Genomic DNA, 27,804 nt, shown 5'->3' on the forward strand with positions numbered 1-27,804 from the left:
CACGGTATTTATATGGCTAGTCCAGTTCGCCTTCTGGTCAATGGTAACCCCCAGGATGTTGCTCGTGGGGGTTTCACTGATGATGATGCCACTGAATATCAAGGAGAAATGGTGAGATGGTCGCTTGTTGCTCATTGCCTGGCATTTGTGTGGCATGAATATTACTTGTCACTTATCAGCCAAAGCCTGAATATTGTCCAGGTCTTGCTGCATTTGGACACGGGCTGTTTCAGTATCTGAAGAGTCACGAATGGGACTCATTAATGTCCAATCATCAGTGAACATCCCCACTTCTGACCTTATAGTGGAAGGATGTCCTGAGATAGTGAAAAATGCTAGTTCATTCACAATCATTTTTGTTAAGCTTGAAGTGAATCAGATTATCCAGCCTTACATTTCAGATGGCTGACTGGATCAGAGAGAGAGAGAAATACAGCACAGAACAGGCCCTTCGGCCCACGATGTTGTGCCAAACTTTTATCCTAGGTTAATCATAGAATTTTGGACACTAAGGGCAATTTATCATGGCCAATCCATCCAACCTGCACATCTTTGGACTGTGGGAGGAAACCGGAGCACCCGGAGGAAACCCACGCACACACGGGGAGGATGTGCAGACTCCACACAGACAGTGACCCAAGTCGAAATCGAACTTGGGACCCTGGAGCTGTGAAGCAATTGTGCTATCCACAATGCTACCGTGCTGCCCTTAAGAAGAAATTAATCTACACTCCATTATTCTACCCTAATCCTTGTGCCTATCGAGTAGCCGCTTGAAGGTCCCTAACGTTTCCGACTCAACTACTTCCACAGGCAGTGCATTCCATGCCCCCACTACTCTCTGGGTAAAGAACCTACTTCTGACATCCCCCCTATATCTTCCACCATTTGTCTTAAATTTATGTCCCCTTGTAATAGAACATATAACAGTACAGCACAGAACAGGCCCTTTGGCCCTCGATGTTGTGCCGAGCAATGATCACCCTACTTAAACCCACGTAACCCGTATACCCGTAACCCAACAATCCCCCCATTAACCTTACACTACGGGCAATTTAGCATGGCCAATCCACCTAACCTGCACATCTTTGGACTGTGGGAGGAAACCGGAGCACCCGGAGGAAACCCACGCACACACGGGGAGGACGTGCAGACTCCACGCAGACAGTGACCCAGCCGGGAATTGAACCTGGGACCCTGGAGCTGTGAAGCATTGATGCTAACCACCATGCTACCGTGAGGCCCCCAAATGTTGTGTTCCACCCGGGGAAAAAGTCTCTGACTGTCTACTCGATCTATTCCCCTGATCATCTTATAAACCTCTGTCAAGTCGCCCCTCATCCTTCTCCGTTCTAATGAGAAAAGGCCGAGCACCCTCAAACTTTCCTCGTAAGACCTACTCTCCATTCCAGGCAACATCCTGGTAAATCTCCTTTGCACTTCTTCCAAAGCTTCCACATCCTTCCTAAAAGGTGACCAGAACTGCACACAGTACTCCAAACGTGGCCTGACCAAGGTTTTGTACAGCTGCATCATCACCTCATGACTCTTAAATTCAATCCCTCTGCTAATGAACGCTAGCACACCATAGGCCTTCTTCACAGCTCTATCCACCTGAGTGGCAACTTTCAAAGATCTATGAACATAGACCCCAAGATCTCTCTGCTCCTCCACATTGCCAAGAACCCTACCGTTAACCCTGTATTCCGCATTCATATTTGTCCTTCCAAAATGGACAACCTCACACTTGTCAGGGTTAAACTCCATCTGCCACTTCTCAGCCCAGCTCTGCATCCTATCTATGTCTCTTTGAAGCCGACAACAGCCCTCCTCACTATCCACAACTCAACCAATCTTCGTATCATCTGCAAATTTACTGACCCACCCTTCAACTCCCTCATCCAAGTCATTGATGAAAATCACAAACAGCAGAGGACCCAGAACTGATCCCTGTGGTATGCCACTGGTAACTGGGCTCCAGGCTGAATATTTGCCATCCACCACCACTCTCTGACTTCTATCGGTTAGCCAGTTCGTTATCCAACTGGCCAAATTTCCCACTATCCCATGCCTCCTTACTTTCTGCATAAGCCTACCATGGGGAACCTTATCAAATGCCTTACAAAAATCCATGTACACCACATTCATTGCTTTACCTTCATCCACATGCTTGGTCACCTCCTCAAAGAAGTCAATAAGACTTGTAAGGCAAGACCTACCCCTCACAAATCCGTGCTGACTATCCCTAATCAAGCAGTGTCTTTCCAGATGCTCAGAAATACTATCCCTCAGTACCCTTTCCATTACTTTGCCTACCTCCGAAGTAAGACTTAGCTGGCCTGTAATTCCCAGGGCTATCCCGATTCCCTTTTTTGAACAGGGGCACAACATTCGCCACTCTCCAATCCTCTGGTACCACCCCTGTTGACAGCGAGGATGAAAAGATCATTGCCAACGGCTCTGCAATTTCATCTCTTGCTTCCCATAGAATCCTTGGATATATCCCGTCAGGCCCGGGGGGCTTGTCTATCCTCAAGTTTTTCAAGATGCCCAACACATCTTCCTTCCTAACAAGTATCTCCTCGAGCTTACCAGTCTGTTTCACACTGTCCTCTCCAACAATATGGCCCCTCTCGTTTGTAAATACTGAAGAAAAATACTTGTTCAAGACCTCTCCTATCTCTTCAGACTCAATACACAACCTCCCGCTACTGTCCTTGATCGGACCTACCCTCGCTCTAGTCATTCTCATATTTCTCACATATGTGTAAAAGGCCTTGGGGTTTTCCTTGATCCTACCCGCCAAAGATTTTTCATGCCCTCTCTTAGCTCCCCTAATCCCTTTCTTCAGTTCCCTCCTGGCTATCTTGTATCCCTCCAGCGCCCTGTCTGAACCTTGTTTCTTCAGCCTTACATAAGTCTCCTTCTTCCTCTTAACAAGACATTCACCCTCTCTTGTCAACCATGGTTCCCTCACTCGACCATCTCTTCCCTGCCTGACAGGGACATACATATCAAAAACACGCAGTACCTGTTCCTTGAACAAGTTCCACATTTCACTTGTGTCCTTCCCTGACAGCCTATGTTCCCAACTTATGCACTTCAGTTCTTGTCTGACAGCATCGCATTTACCCTTCCCCCAATTGTAAACCTTGCCCTGTTGCACACACATATCCCTCTCCATTACTAAAGTGAAAGTCACAAAATTGTGGTCACTACCTCCAAAATGCTCCCCCACTAACAAATCTATCACCTGCCCTGGTTCATTACCAAGTACCAAATCCAATATGGCCTCCCCTCTGGTCGGACAATCTATATACTGTGTTAGAAAAGCTTCCTGGACACACTGCACAAACACTACCCCATCCAGACTATTTGATCTAAAGAGTTTCCACTCAATGTTTGGGAAGTTGAAGTCACCCATGACTACTACCCTGTGACTTCTGCACCTTTCCAAAATCTGTTTCCCAATCTGTTCCTCCACATCTCTGCTGCTATTGGGGGGCCTATAGAAAACTCCCAACAAGGTGACTGCTCCTTTCCTATTTCTGACTTCAACCCATATTACCTCAGTAGGCAGATCCCCCTCGAACTGCCTTTCTGTAGCTGTTATACTATCTCTAATTAACAATGCCACCCCCCCCCCCCCCCCCACCTCTTTTACCATCCTCCCTAATCTTGTTGAAATATCTATAGCCAGGGACCTCCAACAACCATTTCTGCCCCTCTTCTATCCAAGTTTCCGTGATGGCCACCACATCGTAGTCCCAAGTACCGATCAATGCCTTAAGTTCACCCACCTTATTCCCGATGCTTCTTGCGTTGAAGTACACACACTTCAACCCATCTCCTTGCCTGCAAGTACTCTCCTTTGTCAGTGTTACCTTCCCCCCTGCATCACTACGTGCTTTGGCGTCCTGAATATCGGCTTCCTTAGTTGCTGGACTACAAATCCGGTTCCCATTCCCCTGCCAAATTAGTTTAAACCCTCCCGAAGAGTACTAGAAAACCTCCCTCCTAGGATATTGGTGCCCCTCCGGTTCAGATGCAACCCGTCCTGCTTGTACAGGTCCCACCTTCCCCAGAATGCGCTATAATTTTCCAAATACCTGAAGCCCTCCCTCCTATACCATTCCTGCAGCCACGTGTTCAACTGCACTCTCTCCCTATTCCTAGCCTCGCTATCATGTGGCACAGGCAACAAACCAGAGATGACAACTCTGTCTGTCCTAGCCTTTAACTTCCAGCCTAACTCCCTAAACTTGTTTATTACCTCCACAACCCTTGTCCTACCTACATCGTTGGTACCAATGTGCACCACGACTTTTGGCTGCTCACCCTCCCCCTTCAGGATCCTGAAGACACGATCCGAGACATCCCTGGCCCTGGCACCCGGGAGGCAACATACCTTTCGGGAGTCTCACTCGCAACCACAGAATCTCCTATCTATTCCCCTAACCATTGAATCTCCTATTACTATTGCTTTTCTATGCTCCCCCCTTCCCTTCTGAGCCCCAGAGCCAGACTCAGTGCCAGAGACCTGGCCACTAGGGCCTCCCCCCGGTAGGTCATCCCCCCCCCCCAACAGCATCCAAAACGGTATACTTGTTTTGAAGGGGAACGGCCACGAGGGATCCCTGCACTGTCTGCCTGTTAGTTTTATTTCCCCTGACTGTAACCCAGCTACTCTTGTCCAATACCTTGGGTGTGGCTACCTCCCTGTAACTCTTCTCGATAACCCCCTCTGCCTCCCGGATGATCCAAAGTTCATCCAGCCCCAGCTCCAGTTCCCTAACACGGTCTCTGAGGAGCTGGAGTTGGGTGCACTTCCTGCAGGTGTAGTCAGCGGGGACACCAGTGGTATCCCTCACCACCCACATCCTACAGGAGGAGCATGCAACTGCCCTAGCCTCCATCCCCTCTTACTTTACAGAATTAGCTGCCCCGTAGACCAACTGGACCTCCGCACTCCGACTCTGCTTCCAGTCAGCTGTACTCTAAACTCCTGGCTCCCTTCACGCTCTTTGATAAATATAGGAAATGAAATATAAGGAGCACCTTACTCCCTCCTCACCTAACTCCCTCAGTCACCAAACTCTCACTGTCGCACTCAAATGCAACAAGCTCAGCACTCCAGTGCAAACTGGATCAATACAGCATTATCCTCAAAATCAATTGTGATGGCAGAGTTCTGTCAATATTCAATTGGAAAGTGGATCCCTTTGCTTGCCAAGAGCTATTCGGGCATGGGCATAGAATATATCAGTGCCGCGCTAATTTAACTGGACCTAGAAGATGTGGGACAACAAGGCAATGAGGCCATGAAGGGGACACTTTAGAGGGCACCATGAGGTCAAGCATAGTCAAGAGGAGAAAACAAGTCCTAGTCGCTGTCACCCTCGATGACACTGGAGCCTCAATGGTTTCCAGAGGACGAAAAAGGAGTTTTCAACGTTTTTAAGAAACAAACTTCACGTAGCTGGATAGCAAGAAGGTAGATATAGCAGAGAAAGGAAACCAATCTCACTTCTCCAACAGAAGGTGCCTGAGGCATGTGGACCTGAGGGGCTGCAAGAGTAAGCAAGAAATTCCCTTTGAAGCGTACACCTCTTACCCCTCTCTATTATCATTGGGTCTCTGGACATTCCAAACGTAGAGTGAAGGTCAGATTCCAGTGGCCAAGAAGATCCCTGCTAACGTCAAAATTTCTGGTACAAGGCCCAGCCATGCAGCTCCTTCATCCACCCTCTTCGATATCCACCATCTTCCATATTACTACTGGATATAAGGAGTTCTCTGTATCTCTGGAACTTCCCACCTACTGCCAACTCCCTTCTCTCTTTAGCCCCTGCAAATTGCACCTCACCAATCTCTTCCACCTCTCATAGCCCTGTCCCTTCCTTCATTAACGTTGGTTTCTTCATGAAGCTTCCGTCTTTCTTCACTGACTCCTTACCAATTTTTCCACCTGATCCCAGAGGTTTAGAGGTAACATTGGAAACCAGCGTGTCTCTCTCTCTCTCTCCCCCCCCCCCCCCCAACACACCCATACCTCCCCCCACATGCCTACACACTCCCAAGAAATATGACAAAACTACCTGAGGATACAAAAAGACAGAGGCAATGTTAGTACCCTTGGGGTCAGGTGGAAAAATTGGAGTGGGAGGTGTATGCTTCAAAGGGAATTTCTTTCCTGCCCTTGCAGCTCCTCGGGTCCTCCTGCTGTGTATCCTCAGGCACCCTCTGCTGGAGAAGTGAGATTGGTGATCATGACGTCTACCACATTTCCAGCCCACTGCTCACTGATTAATGTACCTGTTCTGCAGTGTGATGCATATGCGTGTACTGGAAGCTAAATACATTTAGAGACAAGGCCCTGTTCTTCGCAGACACAAAGAGCACGCACACACGTTGCCCCTGTTTCAACCAAACAAAATACATGACAGCCATTTGCTAATTCATTCCCCAGAGCAATGTCTTGAATAATTAGGGTCAAGCAGCCTGGTTTAAATTCCAAACAATGGCTTGGCAGTTATTTGTCAGTCACCATCAACTGATGTATTCTCGATGACAATGCCTTCATGAATCAAAATCCACTTGCCAACTAATCAACACTCTCCTCTAATACAATACCAATTGTTCTTTTCCCTTTATACTGCTATTCTTGTTAAATGTTCTGTGAGTGCAAGGTGAAAACCTTCAACAGATTTTATTTTAAGCAACACTCAAGTTCTTCACTACTTTACAACTATTTTTTGAGTAACAAATCTTCCACCCATTGACATTACTCCTCAGTAGGTGTGAATGAAGGTGTGGATCCCAGTTTTTGTGGGTATTTTTTATTTCCAACCAGTTTTAAAAGTCAATAAAACTTGGAAATAACTGATATTGGTCCAAACTAGAGTTCTATTTAAAGATGTACAGGACCAGTTTTACTAGTTTTTTACTTTGAGAATCTAGTTTCACCTCAAAAATATTATAAATAATGGACGGAAAATAATATACTTCTGTCACACTTTGGTATCTTTCTTTAGAAATTTACCTTTTTTGGTGTTTGAACTTTGCAACAATCCCACAGATTTTCTTTCCCTGTAGTAGGTTATATTTTGTAATGTTATTTGGCTTGTACAATGTTTGAATCTGTCAAAAGGCAACAGCCTGCATTGTTAATGATCAAGTTGGTTTAGTTAAACTTTCCACTCTCCACTATTAAGTTGGGTAACATCAGTCTTATGGCACTGCTGTAATAGTCCAGAGGTCTGGGCCAACAATGCAGAGAATGCGGGTTCAAACACCCCCTTCACAGTTTTGAGAATTTAAAATCAGCTTTTAAAATACAAATACAAATCAGTTGAGATGATCGTAAAGCCAACCGATTCTCATTTAATTGGCTAACTGATGACGTGCCACTCTTATCTGGCAAGGTGTGTGTGTGACTCGAGGCCAGCACCAATGCAGTTCGACTCTGAAAGTGATTGGAACTAGGCAGCCCACCTTTTGTGGGGACAATTGGGGATGGGCAACAAATGCCGCCCTTTCCAGCCACGTAAATACTCTGAGAACTAATGTTTTTTTTTGCCCCGAATCCTCACCTGCACTTTGGGTGGTTCCATCCAGTGTTCCATAGTGTCAGCAGTTAGATTGCTGGGCAAAACCACCGCATCACTGGGGGGTATCAGACAGGATGGAATACACAGAGAACCTGAAATGATAGAACAGAGATTCAAATAGGAACCAAATTTTATTTTTGACACCACTATGCACAACAGTAAGAATTTTGGTCCATATTACTTCCATATTCTTTGCTCCCTTCATTTTTACCAATACAACATTTAATGTAGGTATTAGATGCAAGAGATAATCTGGGGGCAGGAGATACTGCCTATGGACGTTATTTTGGCGACCCCCCCCTCCCCCCGAGTCTTGTTTTTCGATGGTAGAGACGGCCCGCCGCTGGCCACGAGAAGGATGTCTGCAGCATTTTGCTTGGCTCACTCGTCGCGCTGTCAGGAAACCCATCACGGGTGTTTACCTTCCTCGGGACTGGAAGATGCTGCCAGCAGGTAGGGCTGGAAAGTCCACCTATGTTTAGACATGTGTCGTTGGAAGGGAAAGGAAGACAATTCAGGACTACCCCACGTATCTCTGTAAACAGAATAATCATGGATGCTCCCTAACATATTTTGCCTCCAGTTAGCGCACAGGGCAAAAGCAAACTTGAGAGGGAAGGGAGGCAGGGAGGATATGCCTTGGCTCATCTCCCAGTGATGTGGGGCGGATGCAATGGTGGCAGAACCAGAAGATCCCGTCGCTAACCGCCCACCTCCAGGCGCCGAGAAACACCACAGGAAGGCCAGAGAATCTCGCTCAATATCTAACTGGTAATGCACTGTATTGGTCCAAAAGATCTACATATAATAAAAAGGCACCTATTAACATCGCAAACATGGTGTTGGATGTATTAAATAATATCACAAAATAGTTACAGCATTGAGGCTAATCATTTGGCCCAACAGGTCCATGATAGTGGTTATGCTTCACACAAACCTCCTCTAATCTCTTACAGAAAACTGTGGACCATTTAGCTAAACATCTGTCATTGTGAAAATATTGGAATCCATTATTAAGGAAATAGTCGCAGGACATTGAGCAAATCACAATAAAACCATATTGATTCTCCTTGATAATATCTTGTTCAACATACTTATTAAATATCTTTAATGATGTAATGAGCAGGGTGGATAAAGGTGAACCTGTATATGTACTTTATTTGGATTGCCAAAGACATTTCAGTAGGGTGTCACGTAAAGAGTTACTGTGCGAGATAAGAGCACATGGTGTTGGGGTAATATATTAGCTTGAAGAAGGAATTGGCTATCAGGAAACAGAGAGTCAGGATAACTGGATCAATTTCAGGTTGGCAAATTATTAACCTGGAGTGCCACAGGGATCAGTGCTGGGACTTCAACTATTTATGATCTACATTAGTAACCTGGATGAATGGATCAAGTGTCCAATCCTCTGGACAATACAAAAGTTGATAGGAAAGCATGTTGTGAGGCAGACAAAGAGCATTTGCAAACGAATATAGATAGCATGAGTAAGCTGGCAAAATTTAGAAGACGGAGTCTAATGAGAAACTGCGAGGTGATCCACCTTGGTAGGGAGACAATACAAACAATCTTATTGAAATGGAGGGAGACCACCGAGTGCTGTGGTATATAAAGGGATCTGGGTCTCCTTGTACGTGAAATATGAGAAGTTAGCATGCAGGTACAGCAAGTAATTATGAAGGCAGATGAATGTTGGCCTTTATTTAAGGGGAATGAAAGATAAAAGCAAAAATGTCTTGTTACAGCTGTGCAGAGCCTTAGTGAGACCCGACCTAGAGTATAGTGTATAGTTCTGGTGCAGGATTCTCCGCCGGCAGGATTCTCCATTTTGCTGGCGCTCAAGGGTTTCCCGACGTCGTGGGGCTGCCCCACAATGAGAAACCCCATTGACTGGGTGGCGTAACGGAGAATCCCCCAGGAGGGTCAGGTCAGAAACGTGGCGCGGCTGAACGGAGAATCCGGCCCATTGTGTCATTATTTCTGGAGGGATTCTCACACCCACAATCCAAAGATGTGCAGGGTAGGTGGGTTGGACATGCTAAATTGGCCCTTAATAAAATTTTTTAAAAAATAATTATGGAGGGATATACTTTAATTGGAGACTGTTCAAAGGCGGTTCACTGGGTTAGTTCCTGGGTGAAACGTTGTTTCATGAGGAAAGGTTTAACAAATTCCGCATTTAATAATTTCAGTACAGAAGAATAAGAGGTGACTTTATTGAACTATGGGCTGGATTCTCTGCAGCCCCGCGCCAAAATCGCGTTTGGCCCGGCGGAGGAGAATCAAAGTTCCCGACGGAATTGGGCCCGGCGCCGCTCCGGCAGTTCTCCGGGCCCCGAATAACCATGCATCCGCAAATTATGCCGCGTGGTTGGGGGGCCCTTGCCAGAGGCCCGCCCAGCGATACTCTGCTCCCGACCGGTCGAGTTCCCGACGGCGTGGAACAAATGTGGTATTGCCAGTTGGGATGCTGGCGTGGCGTCTGCAGACTCAGCTTTTTCCCCAGGGAAATTGGGAGTGCAACGCCTGTGTTGTTATGCCAGCGTGGGGACATAGCCCCATTTTTGGAGAATCCATATCTGGGTTAATATCTTCAAGCAAGTATGTACAAAGGCCAACCAGGGAGTAGTTCTCGACCTGGTGAGGAGCAAGGAGACAGGATTAATCGATAACCTCATGGTAAATGAGCCTTTAGGCAATGTCAATCATCACATGATAGAATTTCAAATTCAGTTTGATGGGGAGAAGGGCGGGTCTAAGACGAGTGTTTTAAACCTGAATGAAATTAACTTTAAGGTCACGATAGCAAAGCTGGCTAAAGTGAACTGGGAAACAATATTAAAAGATAGAACAGTGGAGATGCAGTGGCAGACTTTTAAGGAGACATTTAATAACTCTCAGCAAAGATTTATCCCAGTAAAAGAAAATTCTCTTTGAGAAGATGCATCTTCAATGACTGAATAGAAAAGTAAAGGACTGTATCAAATTGAAAAAAAAACACTGTACAAAATCTGCAAAGATTGGCAGGTCAGAAGTCGGTCAGATTTAAGAACAGGCAAAGAATGACTAAAAAAATTGAAGAGTAAACAGTTGAATATGAGAGAATGCTAGCTAATAACATGAAAACTGATAGTAAGAATTTCTATAGGCATTCAAATTGTAAAAGAGTAACTAAAGCTAGTGTTAATTCTTGAGACAATGATTCTGGGGAATTGATGAGGAAAACGAGGAAATGGCGGAGACATTGAACAGCTATATCTTCACTGTAGAAGACTGAGAAAACTTCCCCAAGATACTTGAAAATGAAAAAGCGAATGGAATGGTGGAATTTCATTCAAGAAAGGAGGGGGACAAAAGTCGGAAACTACAGGACAGTTAGCCTAACATCTGGAATGGTGGTGTCAATTCCAAAGGGAGTGGAATCTAAAAGTGGGGGGGGGGGGGGGGGGGGGGGGGGATTTTATAGCAGTTGTACAGGGCATTGTTAAAACCACATCCGAATACAGTTCACAGTTTTGATCTCTATTGACACGATTTAACGGCTTTGTTGCACCCGACTTGGTGTTGGGATGAGGCTGTTGAATCTTGCGAGAGGCCTCTCGTGAGATTTGCAATGCTCGAAAAGCTTCACTAGATTCAACGGAGTCTCACGAGACGTCGCAATTTGATCTTGCCCTCACTGGCCATTAGGCTGATTTAAAGTTGCATTCATGGGATTTTCCCAACGTCCAGGACCTGGGGGGCGATTCTCCGAGCCCCGCGCCGGAGAATCGCCGCAACCGCGCCATGGTGCCAGCGCGCGATTCTGCGAGGTGTGGAGAATCGGCGCCATTTGCGCCAGCGCGTTTGGCACAGCGCCAGCCGCGGGCCGCTAGAATCAGCGGGGTTGTCGATTATCCGGCCCGGATGGGCCGAGCGGCCGCTCCGATATGACAGAGACCCGCCGGCGCTGTTCACCCCTGGTCGCTGCCGGCGGGAACTCTGCGGGAACGGTCAGGGGTCGGCCTGTGGGGTGTGGGGGCCGAGGGGGGCTCCTTCACCAGCGGCGGGGGGGGGGGGGGGGGGGGGGGGGGGGGGGGCCTCCAATGGGGTCTGGCCTACGATCAGGGCCCAGCCCGGACCTACTTCCTGGCGCAGCCGGCCCCTGAACACCGACTCCATGTTGGTCGGGGCCGGCGTGCAAAAGAAGACCCGCGCTCATGCGCAGGTTGGCGCGGCCCAACTGCACATGTGCGGGTTGGCACGGTGCCCATTTGGCGCCACGTAAGGAGGCTGGAGCGGCGTGAACCGTGCGCCATGCAGGCCCCCTATGGGGACCAGAATCGTACGTGACCGGGCCGGTTTGCGACGTCATGAAACGCGACGGTGTTCACGACGGCACAAACGCTTGGGTCCAATATTGGAAAATTGCCCCCTTAATGTCCGTGCCCGGGAGATCTTGCCAGGGTGCCGTTTAGTTCTGGTTTTCACAAACATGGACCAGTTGTAATGGCATCTAGGGAGTTGCCCAGGCCATTAGAAAACCCTGGTGATCGTGGCAGTGCTGGGTGGGACTCTGGCTCGCCCTCTTGCACTTGGGCACTGCCAGCCTGGCACTGCCACCCGGACACCCTACCATGTGCCCTACCAGATGCAGAGAGGGTGTTCTCGGGGGTCTCACGAGGTTCGGGGGGGGGTCAAAAATGGGGTGAAGGGGTGCTGAAAGGGGAATCGGGGGGGAGATACGGACAGCCAGAAAAAAAATGGCTCCCAGATCTGTGAGGAGCCTTTGGTGCTGGGCTCACCAGCAGGAAATAAATGGGAGAGAAAACTGCCAGAGACCAAAGAAACAGCAAAAAGCCGTTTTAGGAGGAGATGAGGAGGAATTTCTTCTCTCAGATGGCTGTGAGTCTTTGGAAATCTCTATCCCAGGTTTGAGTCATTCAATATATATTTAAGGCTGAAACAGACAGGTTCTTGAACTGTACAGGCAATCAAGGGATAGGAGGAAACAGGCAGGAAAGTGGGGTTCAGGCCACGATCAGATCAGCAATGATCCCATTGATTGGTGCAGTAGGCTGGAGTATCCATTTTGTCTACTTTTGCTACTACTTCTGATGTTCTCATCTAGCTCCCCCTAAAATGCAATAACACTATCCACCTCGACTACCTCCGTGTTGTAACAACTTTCACATTGCAGCAACTCTCTGGGTAAATACATTTTTCCTAAATTCATTATGGGATTTGTTAGTGACTCTCTTCGATGAAGGCCCCTGGTTCTGAACCCATACCCCCAGCAAATAGGAACGTCTTCTCTCGGCCTACCCAGCCCCTCTGGCCTCTGCTTTCCACAGAAATAAGCACCAGCCCATTGAGCCTCTTAACAACTATATTGATGGCGGAAAATGAGTCATTCTTCTTGTTGTATGCAATGTGCTTGCGCCTAAGCTGATGCATTCTGACGGGTATTTCAGAGCTGGTAATGGTAAGATTTTAAAGTGTCCAAGTCGCTCCTTTTATTGTATTTGAAGGTGATGGAGCAAGTTAGTTTGCTTTCCCCTTTAACATATGTCACACAAATTACCCAAGCTGGCAGATCACACACTGAAACCTCACAGTTCAGAATGAGTCTCATTTGCGTAATGCCCATCCTTGTGCAATAGTTTTATTTTTGTTTCTGTTCCGAGCAATTTGCTAAATTAATGTTTACGTGGGCCATGCTACAAGGATTTGCAATTTAACTATTCTTATCTGTAGTTACTAGAAATTCTGATCCAAGCAGAACATTTCTTGGCAAGCGAGCTAATTGTCTATGAGGATGTAATGACACATTCAACCAGTGTTTTCTGCCAGTGTACTTATTTGTATAAGGTTCAGTGCTGGCATTTCATAGTGAGTGGACACAAATACACGGCTCAGAGCTCCGTGTGTTTAACAGAAAATATTTATCTCTCAATTCGCTGCTTACCCCTCATTCCTGTGATCCAGCTCCGGGCTCTTGCACAGCTCCAATTTTCCTCGCTCCACTGTTTTCTTCAGCTGCCCTCACTCTAAAGTTCCGGAATGCCCTTCCTAAACTTCTCTGCGCTCCAATAAGTCACTTCTTAAAACATACCTCTCAATTAATCTTTTGGTCACTTCGCCTGATATTTCCTTATGTAGCTTGTTTGCTTCTTTTGTGATTTTCTTTCCCATGGGGTGTGAGCGTTGTTGGCAAGGCCAGCATTTGTTGCCCATCCTTAATTATCCTTAACCGAGTGACTTGCTTGGCCATTACAGAGGGACAGTTAAAAGTCAAACACATTGTTGTGGGTCTGGAGCCAGACCAGGTAAGTACGGCAAATTTCTTCCCGATGGGACATTAGTGAGCCAGATAAGTCTTAAAAAAAAAAAAAAATCGATGACAGTGGCCATGGTTACCATTATTGAGGGATTCTCGCCACACAAGAACCAGGTAATGACCATCTCCTACAAGATAGGATCTAACCATTGCCCCTTGACATTCAATAGCATTACATCACTGAATCCCCCACAACCAACATCCTGTAGGGTTACCATTGATCAGAAACTGAACTGAACTGGCTATATTAATACTGTAGCTACCAGGGCAGATCAAAGGCTAGCAATTCTACGGCGAGCAACTCACCTCCTGACACCCCAAAGCCTACAAGGCACAAGTCAGGAGTGTAATGGAATACTCTCCACTTGCCTGGATGAGTGCAGCTCCAACAACACTCAGGAAGCTCGACACCATCCAGGACAAAGCAGCCCGCTTGATTGCTCCCCCTTCCTTCAAGCCGTCCACCACTGACAAACAGTTGCAGACATGTGTATCATCTACAAGATGCACTGCAGTAACTCACCAAGGTTCTTTAGAAAGTACCTTCTAAACTCACGACCACTGTCATCTAGAAGGACAAGAGCAGCAGATACCTGGGAACTTCACAACCTGGAGGTTCCCCTCCAGGTCACTCACCAACCTAACTTGGAAATATATTGCCGTTCCTTCACTGTCGCTGGGTCAAAATCCTGGAACACCCGCCCTAACAGCACTGTGGGTGTACTTACACCTCAGGGACTGCAGCAGTCATGTGTAGGAAACAGTTCCGCAATAAGATAGAATGCCTTCTCTGATGGGGATTGCTTTAGCCCAGTCCTATCCTTCCTTATGTTGCACCCTCACTCACACAAAACCCTAGAATCAGGCACTGGATGCCCATCGAGAGCAAGAGTCGTGACTAAATCTTCCTTCTCTAATCCAGCAAGGATGCAGGCTAATAGTTGAAGGCTTGTTTCCCCTTGCCACATTTAAGCAAACTCAGCACTGCTCGAGGGTCAAACCTGAGACTTACTGGATGGAACAGTTTGGTTGTAAATATGTCAACATTGATACCAAGTGGGCAGGATAGGGGTTTCACGTGCTTTAAATCTTAAAATAATTTGAGGGGAACCAACAGTGGGGCAAAGGCGTAATAAGGAATGGCACAGTTGGCAGAGAAATTTTTTAAAAAGATCTAAACTCGGCTGAACCACAGAAATGCACTTCATTTCTTTTATAGGATGGTCACTACATTTTGAGGCCTGCAGATGCCTTTGGTCTTTTGCTGTACATTGACGCACAAACGGAAAAGCGAATTGAGCAGTAACTTTCAAAAGGGACTTCAGTGACGTGGGAAGACTAAAGAAGCTGGGACAATATGCCTTACAGGAAAGCAGGTTCGGGGCATTCTTATTGGACGCCTTCACAGTTATGAAGGGTTTTGATGGAGCAGATGAGGGAAAACTGCTTCCACTGGCCCTCAGGGAAGGTATGCCCAAAAAAACCTCACTGGTTTGAGCTAACTGGCTAAAGAATCTCAGAGGGAGATGAAGAGATTTTTTTTTTTATACAGCACATTTTTATGATCTGGAATGCACTGCCTGAAAGGGGAGGGGCAGAGGAGAGGAGCGGCAGAGGGGAAAACGGACACAATTTAAGCCATAACTTTCAAAAGAAGTACTTGCAGACGAGAAATTTCCACGGCTCTGCAGGGGTATGGGACTAATTGGAAGCTCCCTCAAAGCACCAGCACAGGCATGACGGGCCAAGTAGCCTCCTACTATGTTTTATGATTCTATGATTAATGCCTTTGAAATGAATAACGATGCAGTCCCTGGCACTTACGCTCAGTTTTATTTTAAGAAAGAACATTACTTCTCGGTATACCAACACTAAAAGGCCACCTACTCATTCTCTTCGCCAGGAAACCGCACACAAGAAAAATAGATCTTACAAGGAGGCCGGGAAAGGGTATTAAAAACAATAATACTTAGGAATGATAAAGATCAACACAAATCCTTTACAGTCCCTTAAAAACATCTGCTACTTACCACACCAAATAAAAGAGGAATCTGGACATTCGGAGGACCACGGATATAATCTTACTTAAAGTCTGTTTCAAATAAGTAGTTTGAGAGAGAATATGTGTTTTACTTTCTCGGCAGTTTATTGCAGTTGTTAGCTTGTTTAAAATAAGAGGGTCAAAAGCTGAGTTTTACTTGAATGCATTAAACAGTGAAGTACAAGAATGTTATGGTACTCATTACAAACCACACAGTTGGTAACGACCTACTGGATGAAAATGCACAGGAGTTCACAGCTTGCAGAGTGTGCAAGCTCGGATACCAGATGTAATACACATTCAGGAGGGTGTCAGCTAAACTCCTACCTCCATGAGGATTGGGCTTGCTGCCAGGGAATATCCGGATCAGGATTGATAAACAAATCACCCCAATATAAAAAAAGCCACGTGGAAAAGTAACATCTGCATTGGAAAAATGTTTGAAAACAGAGCTTAATAGAAAAAGCAGACACATGGCAGCTGAAATTGGACACAGGGAAGTGTGAAGTGATATATTTTGTAATAAAGATTGGTAAAAGATTTGGGCAGCACGGTAGCACAAGTGGATAGCACTGTGGCTTCACAGCGCCAGGGTCTCAGGTCCAATTCCCCGCTGGGTCACTGTCTGTGCGGAGTCTGCACATTCTCCCCGTGTCTGCGTGGGTTTCCTCCGGGTGCTCCGGTTTCCTCCCTCATTGCAAAGACAAGCAGGTTAGGTGGATTGGCCATGCTAAATTGCCCTTAGTGACCAAAAAGGTTAGGAGGGGTTATTAGGTTAGGGGGATAGGGTGGAAGTGAGGGCTCTAGTGGGTCGGTGAAAACCCGATGGGCCGAATGGCCTCCTTCTACACTGTATGTTCTAGGTTCTAAGAGGCAACATAAACTAAATGGGACAATTCTAAAGAAGGTACAGGAACAGTGGGGCCTGAGGTTTACAGACACAAATCATTGATGGTGGCTGACCCAAGCTATAAGGCTGTTGAAACCCCTTCTTTGAATAAATAGAGTGTGGTGAATGAGATTCACACGGTATTGTAAGTTATCAATGTCACTCTGTTCCCAGTATATATATGTACCAATATTGTAATTGCAGTTGCACTACCTGACCACCAGGGGGAGTAGCTCTGGGAGTACTCAAGAGTTTGTACTGGGCTCACCCTTGGCTCCGCCCAGAACTCCTCCCCCTGGAGCTGCTGTATAAAAATCCGTGCCACTGAGTCAGCCAGCCAGTTCACCGAAAGTTCAACGGCTAACAGGCTGGCTCTGTTGTAAGTATATTAAAACCGCTATTCTAATCATACAAGCACGTGTCCGTAGAATTGATGGTTCCATCAATTTAATATACTTACGAAACAGTCGAAGTAAATCATGGAAGCAGCCCTCAAGCCCGGACGCCTAGAACTCGACCCGCAGGATGCAGAGGCTAAAGAAATTTTTTCCCACTGGCTGAGATATTTTAAGGCCTACCTGGCAGAAGCCAGCATCGCTGGAACAACGGAGGAACAAAAACTCAGCCTACTGCATGCGAGGGTAAGTCACAGAATCTCCACACAGCTAAATCCGGCCGGTTCTTACACCGCAGCTTAGGCGATATTGGACAAAATGTACGTTAGGCCCATTAACGAGGTTTAGCATGCCACGTGTTTACGACCCGCCGTCAGCGGCCTACAGAAACGCTAGCCGAATTTGTACGGGAACTGAACAATCTTTCTAATGACTGTAATTATCAAGCCGTTACCGCGGCTGAACATAGGGAGCTTGCTGTGCGGGACGTTTTCGTAGCGGGCCTTAGATCAAACTATGTGCGCCAAAGACTGCTAGAAAAGGGGGCCCAGGACTTAGATACTACTGTGGAAGCTGCTACCACTATGGAAGTCTCCTTCCGCAGCCTCACCTCGTTTCCCGCGGACCCCGCGACCTCATCGTGGGCCCCCGACCAACAATCCCCTCAGGCCTGTGCTGCACGGCCCCCCAGCTACCGCGCTGCCAAAGCCAGTTACTCTGCTGGCCCAGCCAGCTACTCAGCTGCTCCAGCCAGCTACTCAGCTGCCCCAGCCTGCCATTTCTGTGGCCAAAGCCAGCACCCGCGGCAGCACTGCCCAGCCCGATCCGCGACCTGCAGCAGCTGCGGGAAGAAAGGCCACTATGCCAGAGTGTGCCTCACGAAAAGGGCCCCAGTTTCTAACTCCCCAGTAGAGAGAACAAATCGCTCCCAACAATAGCGGGCCCGCGGGGCCTGAAATGCTGCGGCCTATGCCCCGACTCCGCTCCCTCCCGCCACGTGCGATCCATGGGGGCCGCCATCTTGGCAAAACCCCCACCATGCGGCCGGTCCACGTGCGACTCATGGGGGCCGCCATCTTGGACGCCATCTTCCTCGCCACTCACCACGTGCGATCCATGGGCCCCATCTGCATCTCCAGGCTCAGATAGCTCATCAGAAGACTACGACTTCCCCGGGCACCCATCACGCGGCCCGCAACTCAACGCGGTCACCCTAGATCAATCCCGCCCCCAGCACCTACGAAGTTCGATGGCAGATGTTCAGATCAACGGGTACAGCACGCTATGCCTCTTTGACTCCGGGAGCACCGAGAGCTTCATACACCGAGAGCTGGTAAGACGCTGTTCGCTTCCTATGTTTCCTGTGAGCCAAACTATCGTCCTCGCTTCGGGCTCCCACTCAGTCCAAATCCAAGGACGCACCGTCGCTACACTCACAATTCGAGGCGCTAGTTATTCAAAATTTAATCTTTATGTCCTGCCTGACCGCTGCGCCCCACTCTTATTAGGCCTGGATTTCCAGTGCAACCTCAAGAGCCTCACCCTCAGCTTCGGCGGGCCCCTGCCCCCACTCACTATCTGCAGCCTAGCCACGCTGCGTATCTCCCCCCCTCCTCTCTTCGCCAATTTCACTCCAGATTGCAAACCAGTAGCTACTCGCAGCAGGCGATACAGCCTACAGGATAGGGTCTTTATCTGATCGGAGGTCCGACGGCTGCTCAGTGAGGGGATCATAGAGGCCAGTAATAGTCCCTGGAGAGCTCAGGTAGTGGTTGTCAAGACCGGAGAAAAAGTTTGCATGGTCGTCGACTATAGTCAGACCATAAATCGCTTTACGCTCCTAGACGCGTATCCCCTCCCCAGAATTGCAGACATGGTTAACCAGATCGCCCAAGGGGCAAAATAAAAAACGATAAAATCCTTCGGTGGAGGATCGAACTCACCACCTATAGTTACGATATTAAATATCGACCGGGGAAGCTCAACGAGCCCTCGGATGCCCTATCCCGTGGGACATGCGCCAGCGCGCAGATCAGCTGTCTGAAAGCCACCCACGATGAACTCTGCCATCCAGGGGTCACCCGACTTGCCCACTACATCAGAGCCCGAAACCTGCCTTTCTCCAACGAGGATGTAAAAGCGGTTACCAGGGACTGCCCGATCTGTGCAGAGTGCAAACCGCACTTCTATAGACCAGACAGGGCCCACCTGGTCAAGGCTTCTAGGCCCTTTGAATGCCTTGCGATCGATTTCAAAGGGCCACTCCCTTCCACTAACAAGAACATTTATTTCCTCAACATCATAGATGAGTTCTCCCGATTCCCTTTTGCCATTCCGTGCCCCGACATGACCTCCCACACATGTCTTCACCCTGTTCGGTTTCCCCAGCTACGTGCACAGTGACCGTGGTTCGTCTTTAATGAGTGAAGAGCTGCGTCAGTACCTGCTCGACAAGGGCATCGCCTCGAGCAGGACTACCAGCTACAACCCCAGGGGGAACGGGCAGGTGGAAAGGGAGAACGCGACGGTCTGGAAGACCGTCCTACTGACCCTCCGGTCTAGAAAACTCCAAGTCTCCCAATGGCAAGAAGTCCTCCCAGACGCGCTCCACGCAATTAGATCACTCCTCTGTACAGCGACCAATCAAACCCCTCACGAGCGGCTCTTCATTTTTTCTAGGGGCACTACCACGGGGGTCTCACTTCCGGTGTGGCTGAGGACACCAGGCCCGGTCCTCCTGAGGAAGCACGTCAGGGGGCACAAAACTGACCCCCTTGTAGAAAAGGTGCGCCTCCTCCATTCCAACCCCCAGTACGCATTCGTGGAGTTCCCGGACGGTCGCCAGGTCACAGTATCCCTTCGGGACCTGGCACACGCTGGATCCAGCCCCCCCCCACCCCCACTGAGGTACCCCATACCCCGTTCCCTATTCTGCCACTGCCTCGCGCCCCGATTCCGCAAGCTCACCCCACCGGTTCCACGCGCCAGCATCAGCCCGCCCCCAGCGCCCCCAGTCTCCGGTCGAGCCAGAGGTGTATAAAGTTCAGACGGGACCCGCCTCGGAGTCTGCCATCGTACCCCAGCTCTCAACACCCACCCAGCCACCGCAAGAGGCTGCAACCCCGGTGCTCCGGAGATCGCAACGAACAATTTGTCCACCGGACAGACTAACTCTGTGAGCCACCACCCCCGCCGGACTTGATTTTTTTCACAGGGGGTGAATGTGGTGAATGAGATTCACACGGTATTATAAGTTACCAATGTCACTCTGTTCCCAGTATATATATGTACCAATATTGTAAGTGCAATTACACTACCTGACCACCAGGGGGAGTAGCTCTGGGAGTACTTGAGAGTTTGCACTGGGCTCCCCCTTTGGCTCCACCCAGAACACCTCCCCCTGGAGCTGCTGTATAAAGATCCGTGCCACTGAGTCAGCCAGCCAGTTCACCGGAAGTTCAACGGCTAACAGGCTGGCTCTGTTGTAAGTATATTTAAACCGCTATTCTATCCCTACAAGCACGTGTCCGTAGAATTGATGGTTCCATCATAGAGACTTAGAAAGCAAAAACGCTGTGCCAAACCTTTCAGAAGCACTGGTGAGGCCTCAGCTGGAGTATGACATCCAATTTGGGACTGTGCCGCTTGGTTTTGGTGAAGAAGCAGAGGAGAGTTAACAGGATGCTGCCAGGGACGATGGACTCTGGTTATATGGGTGAGACTGCAGAAGTTTGGTATTGTTCCCCCTTATGGAGAGAAAGGCTTGAGGAGCTGTGATTGAGGTGTTCAAAATCAAGAACAATCCTGTTCACCTAAGTAGGAATAAATTATTTTCAATGGCAGAAGGGTCGGTAACCAGAGACACATTTAAGGGAATGGGCAAAACAATCAGAGGGGACAAGATGAGATTTTCTTTCCCCCAAACAAAGCAAGTTGCTACTGTCGGAAAACAAGATCATAAGAAAAGGAGTAGGTGATTTAGTTCCTCGAGCTCCTTCCAGCTCTGGCCTCACACTTTTGTCCATGTCCCTTAATAACTTTGGTTAGTACAAACTTCTGACCAGACTTAAAATTAGTAATTGGTCTAAAATCAGTTGTAGGTTTAGAAAGAGAGTTCCGAACTTCTACCATCATTTGTTTATGATTTTGTTTAAAAGAGTGGTGGAAACTGATTCAATTTTCCAAACGGGTATTGGATAAATACTTGATGTGGAAAAAACTGCAAGACTACATGGAAAAAAGGTAGGGGAAGTAGAAATAGTGAGATAGCTCTTGCAAAGAACCAGCACAGGCAGAATGGGTCAAATGGCCTCCTTCTGCACTCCGTGACTCCATGTTAAGATAAAGGGCTCTAGATAAAAATTACTTAATCTAAATAAATTGTTCAAATGTATAAGCAGTGGCTGACAAACCAAACTGACTGTTTGATTGGCCATTCAAAATTTAAATTGAGCAGGACGAAAAGACCAGGGAATATATGATAAACTGCAAAGCTCTGGGAAGCATCGAGGATCAAAGAGCCCTTGGTGTGCATGTACACCAATCCCTTAAGGTAGCAGGGCAGGTAGATACAGTGGTTAAGGCAGCATATGGTATACTTGCCTTTATTAGCCGAGGCATAGAGTTTAAGAGCAGGAAGGTTATGCTGGAGCTATATAAAACGTTAGTTAGGCCACAGCCAGCATATTGTGTGCAGTTCTGGAATCCACATTCTCAGGGTCCTATCTGTTTATTTCCATATTTGCCTTTTATTTTATTTTTTTGGCATTACATTTTTGGTCCATGGATGATTTATGGACATGTGTCATTAAGGCAGCCTAATTCAAGCAGAGGAACGTAGTGGTCTGTGTCTTTAATTCAAAAAAGAAAGATTCAGAAGACCGCACTGATTTAGTGATTGCAGACTGGCCAGTGTCAGCGATGACTCGGTTTGTTTGATTTGGCAGTTGGCCAACGAATGGGCCCAAAAGGCTCTCCCCGGTAACAGGTTGTGATTGGATCTGATCCCACTGGAATGTTTTCAGTCATGAGGTTCCGGTTTGTTTCTGCAAAGAAGTTCATTACCAACTGTAAACCAGAAGCTTTGGTCAACCAGCATGCTGTGAGGAAAGTGTGCTAAAGAATCACAATTTAAAGCAAAGACTCATCTTCTGACCTTTATCCTTATGATTTTCTTTGCCCCTCCCTCTGTGTTTGTTTGCCTGTCCTGTGTTTGCGTCGTAGGTGGGACAGTTAAAGTGGGCAGGAGGTATCAGCTTGTTGTTAATCAGTTGTATTTATTGCATATTCCATGATAGTTCTTGGTGTAAATAAACAGTAGTCATGTTTCAACTTAGAAAACCTGGTGACTGCAATTATTTGGCAGCCAAGGGCCAAAGACTTTGGGAATTTTAATAAGAATTGTTGGTTAATGTTGTGACTCAGGGGCAAGTGGGTTGGAATTGACCACGCACCTGCCTAGGGTGGCGTAACAACATTATAGGAGGGATATGATAGACTGGAAAGGGCATAGAGATTTACCAGGATGTTGCCTGGGCTGGAGAGTGTTAGTTATGGAGAGAGATTGGATAAACTGGAGTTGTTTTCTTTGGAGCAGAGGAGATTGAGGGGGTGATAGGATCAAGTTGTAAAATATTATCAGGGGCATAAATAGACAGGAAGAAACCTTTCCCCTTGGTGGAGGATCAATGACCAGGGGGTATAGATTTAAGGTAGGGGGCAGGAGTTTCAGAGGCGAGGTGAGGAAAGACATTTTCACCCAAAGGATGGTGGAAGTGTGAGACTCACTGTCTGAAAGGGTGGTGGAGGCAGAGACCCTCACAACATTTAAGAAGTTTTTAGAAGTGCACTTGTGATGCCAAGGCATACAAGGCTGTGGGCCAATCGCTGGAAAAGGAATTAGAATAATAAGGTGGTTGTTTTTGATCGGCGCAACTGCGATGGGCCAAGGGCATTTTCTGTGCTGCAGACCTCTATGACGCTACTAAATGGGAATAGTTTACGTTTCAAATTTGGGGTAAATTCTAATACGTTTTGATAATACAAGATATTTTAGAAAGTTAGGTGCATTCTCAAGTTTCTGGCAGCCACATTTGGATGAGGCTGTGCATTTTGAATACTCTTTAGGGAGGTATAGGCCTTTACCCTTTGGTATTGTTTCAGTTCGAGGTGTACATCGCAAAAACATTCATATGATCTATGAGCACATTGAAGGTGGCGACACATAGATGGATGACATAACAGTGCGAGGTTCATCCAAAAAAGAACATGATGACAAGACTTAGGAATGTTACTTCAAGTTACTTTAAGAGTCACTCAAAACGTAATAAAGATAAATGTGTTTTTGAAGACGCTAAATCGATTTCTGTTGGTGATATAATTCCTGAAGTGTCAGCTGATGTGCATATGCCACATGTACACAACAAAGAAGACATGCGGGACTTCCGGTGGCAGCAACGCGGAGCTAAGCAGCACGTTCGGCAGCTCACGCTTTTTTTGAACTTTCGGGCTCTTTTAAGAGCCCGCAACGGCACTGTTTCGACTTTTCCCCTGGGGGGGAAACACAGCCAGTGTGCCCAGCAGCCGGTGGATGGACTGGACTCGCAGTGGAGCGATCCAGAAGTCGGTATTGCCACAGAGAAAGGCGAGAAGCAGAAAAAGCAAGATGGCGGCGGGCGGGGAAGCAGCGTGGCAGCTGTGGGCACAGGAGCAGCAGAAGCTGCTTCAGCGCTCCTTCATGGAGCTCAAAGCCGAGATTTTGGAGCCGTTTAAGGAGTCGCTGGACAAACTGGTGGCGACTCAGACGGCTCAGGCCGGGGAGATTCGGGAGCTGCGGCACAAGGCTTCGGCGAATGAGGATGAGCTTTTGGGCCTGGCTGTGAAAGTGGAGTCGCACGAGGCACTGCACAAGAGATGGCTGGCGAGGATGGAGGAGATGGAGAACCGCTCCCGCCGGAAGAATCTACGGATTTTGGGCCTCTCGGAGGGGCTGGAAGGTTCGGATTTGGCGGCCTATGTGGTCCTAATGTTAAACTCGTTGATGGGTGCGGGGTCGTTTCGTGGTCCCCTGGAGCTGGAAGGCGCCCATCGAGTACTGCAGCGGAAGCCCAGGCTGAACGAACCGCCCAGGGTGGTGCTGGTCCGTTTTCACCGCTTGGTTGACCGGGAGTGCGTGTTGAGGTGGGCGAAGAAGGAGAGGAGCAGCAGGTGGGAGAACACGGACGTTCGGATTTTTCAGGACTGGAGCGCGGAGGTGGCGAGGAGGTGGCTTCAATCGAGCGAAGGGAGTGCTCCACAGGAAGTGGGTGAAGTTTGGCCTTCTACAGCCGCTCGCCTCTGGGTCACGTACAGGGACCGCCAGCTCTATTTTGACTCTCCGGTGGAGCCCTGGGCTTTTGTCCAGGCTGAGAACTTGGATTCGGACTGAGGACTGGGGGGCTGGGGGGAAATGTACTTTGTTTGGAGGCTTTGCCCTCTTGGGTATCCTTTCGCCCATAGTGGCTGTGTTTGCTGATGGTTGTTTCCTGTTTGTTTTCGCCGTTTTTGCTATTTTATTTATGGTTATTTGGGTTCTTTCGGGGTTTCTTTGGGGCTGTTGGTTATTTATTGTGTTGGTTTTGCTTTGTTTTTTCCACTGGTGGGTTGGGGAGTAGTTTGGGGTCCCAATGGGTCATGTGTCCGTCTTTTTCCCACGTGTTGGGTCGAGGGGCGGGGCTCGGGTTGAAGGAATTGGGGGCGGGGCCGACACTGGGAGGGAGGGATTGGCGGCTGTGTTGCATTCGGGGGGGGGGTCGTGGTTATGGCGGGGAGTAGCCAGGGTCAGCAGAAGTCAGCTGACTCACGGAAGCATAATGTTGGGGGTAACGCAGCTAGGGGGGGCCCTAGCTTGGGGGGGGGGGGGGGGGGAGGAGGAGGGGGGGTGCCGGGTTGTTGCTGCAGGGACTGTGAGGGAATGGATGGTGAAGGGGGGGTTGGGAGGGGGGTTTGCCACCATGGGGAGCAGGCTTGGGGGGGTTCCCTGGGCACGTGGTGGGTTGAGGAAGGGCAATGGCTGATCGGTGTAGGGGGAAGGGGACGGCCCCTCGGGTTCAGTGGTCACACGGAACGTGAGGGGGCTGAATGGTCCGGAGAAGCGATCCCTGGTCTTGGCTCACTTGAGTGGGCTGGGAGCGGATGTGGCTATGCTCCAGGAGACGCACCTCAGGGTTACGGATCAGGTGAGGCTAAGAAAGAGTTGGGTGGGACAGGTGGTTCACTCGTGGGGTGGCAATTTTGGTGGCAGATAGTGCAGGTCGATATGTGATGGTGAGTGGGAGACTTCAGGGGGAGCGGGTGGTCTTGGTTAATGTTTATGCCCCCAACTGGGATGATGCGGGCTTCATGCGGCGAATGCTGGGCCTGTTCCCGGACCTGGAGACAGGGAGATTGATTCTGGGTGGGGACTTTAACATGGTGCTGGATCCGGCTCTGGATCGCTCGAAGTCCAGGATGGGCAGGAGGCCGGCAGCGGCCTCGGTGCTGAGGGTGTTCATGGATCAGATGGGAGGGGTGGACCCTTGGAGGTTTTTGAAGCCGGGGGGTAGGGAGTTCTCCTTTTTCTCCCATGTTCATAAGGCGTACTCCCGGATTGACTTTTTCGTGCTTAGCAGGGCGCTGATCCCGAGAGTGGTGGGGGGCGGAGTATTCGGCGATAGCCATTTCTGATCATGCTCCACATTTGGTGGACCTGGAGCTGGGGGAGGGGAAGGATCAACGCCCGCTGTAGAGGTTGGATATGGGGCTTTTGGCAGAGGAGGAAGTGTGCGGTCGGATCCGTAGGGGTATAGAGGGGTATCTGGAAACCAATGACAACGGGGAGGTGCAGGTTGGGATGGTTTGGGAAGCGCTAAAGGCAGTAGTTAGAGGGGAGCTGATATCTATTCGGGCGCACAGGGAAAGGGTCGAGAGGGAGAGGCTGGTGGAGGAGATGGTCAGGGTGGATAGGAGATATGCAGACACCCCGGAGGAGGGGCTTCTGAGGGAGCGGCGCCGTCTCCAAGCGGAGTTTGACATTTTAACCACCCGTAAGGCGGAGGCGCAGTGGTGGAGGGCACAGGTGTATGAGTACGGGGAGAAGGCAAGCCGGATGTTGGCTCACCAGCTCCGGAAGCGGGAGGCAGCTAGAGAAATTGGGGGAGCCACGGATGCGGCTGGGAACTTAGTGCGGGGTGGAAAGGACATCAATGGGGTGTTCAGTTCCTTTTATGAGGGGCTGTACCAGGCGGTACCCCCCGGGGAAGCAGGCGGGATGGACCACTTTTTGGATAAGCTGGAGTTCCCAAGAGTAGTGGACGAGCGGGTGGGGGGTTTGGGGGCCCCAATTTAGTTGGAGGAGCTGGTGGAGGCGTTGGGAATTATGCAGACAGGGAAAGCTCCGGGGCCTGACGGGTTCCCGGTGGAATTTTATAAGAAATTTTCAGATTTGCTGGGCCCGCTGCTGGTGAGGACCCTGAATGAGGCCAGGGAGGGGGGGGCTCTGCCCCTGACGATGCCCAGGGCAATTATCTCTTTGCTCCTGAAGCGGGACAACGACCCCCTTCAGTGTGGGTCTTATAGGCCGATCTCGCTCCTTAACATAAATGTCAAGTTGTTGGCAAAGGTGCTGTCCAGGAGGGTGGAGGATGTGGTCCCGACGGTGATTCATGAGGATCAAACGGGGTTTGTAAAGGGGAGACAATTGAATGCCAATGTGCGGAGGCTCCTTAATGTTATGATGATGCCGCCGGTGGTTGGGGAGTCAGAAATAGTGGCATCCATGGATGCGGAGAAAGCTTTTGATAGAGTGGAGTGGAGTTACCTGTGGGAGGTGTTGCGGAGGTTTGGGTTTGGTGATGGGTTCATTAGCTGGGTGAGGTTGCTGTACAGCTCCCCGGTGGCGAGCGTGGTGACGAATGGGAGGAGGTCAGAGGACTTTCGGCTTTCCAGAGGGACGAGGCAGGGGTGCCCCTTGTCTCCCCTGCTCTTTGCGTTAGCAATTGAATCCCTGGCCATGGCGCTGAGGGACTCGAAGGGTTGGAGGGGGATTGTGCGGGGGGGGGGGGGGGGGGGGGGGGAGCACCGGTTGTCGCTGTACGCAGATGATCTGCTGTTGTATGTCGCGGACCCGGCTGAGGGGATGCCAGAGGTGCTGAGGATACTTGAGGAGTTTGGGGACTTTTCGGGATATAAGCTAAATGTGGGGAAAAGCGAACTGTTTGTCCTGCACCCGGGGGGTCAGGAGAGGGAGATAGGGGAACTCCCGTTGAGGAGGGCTGAGGGGAGCTTTAGGTATCTTAGGGTCCACGTGGCTAGGACCTGGGGGGCTATGCATAGGCTTAACTTTTCGAGGCTGGTGGGGCAGATGGAGGAGGAGTTCAGGAGGTGGGGTGCTCTTCCACTCTCGTTGGTGGGCAGGGTCCAGTCGGTTAAAATGACGGTGCTCCCGAGGTTTTTTTTTATTTTCCAGTGCCTCCCCATGTTGATCCCGAAGGCTTTTTTTAGAAGGGTGAATAAGTCAATTCTGGGGTTTG

The 27,804-nt window shown here is 49.0% G+C and overlaps 1 protein-coding gene across 1 annotated transcript in view; it reads right to left on the reverse strand.

Moving 5' to 3' along the window:
- The window catches only part of LOC119964909 (pappalysin-2-like), a 569,527-nt gene that overhangs the window by 112,382 nt on the left and 429,341 nt on the right, over positions 1-27,804 (reverse strand). The window contains exon 19 of the mRNA XM_038795012.1: positions 7,593-7,702. Coding sequence (XP_038650940.1) covers positions 7,593-7,702 — 110 coding nt within the window. The remainder of the gene's footprint in view (positions 1-7,592; positions 7,703-27,804) is intronic.

Source organism: Scyliorhinus canicula, chromosome 4 (genome assembly GCF_902713615.1).
Source record: "Scyliorhinus canicula chromosome 4, sScyCan1.1, whole genome shotgun sequence".
Classification (NCBI taxonomy): Eukaryota; Metazoa; Chordata; class Chondrichthyes; order Carcharhiniformes; family Scyliorhinidae; genus Scyliorhinus; species Scyliorhinus canicula.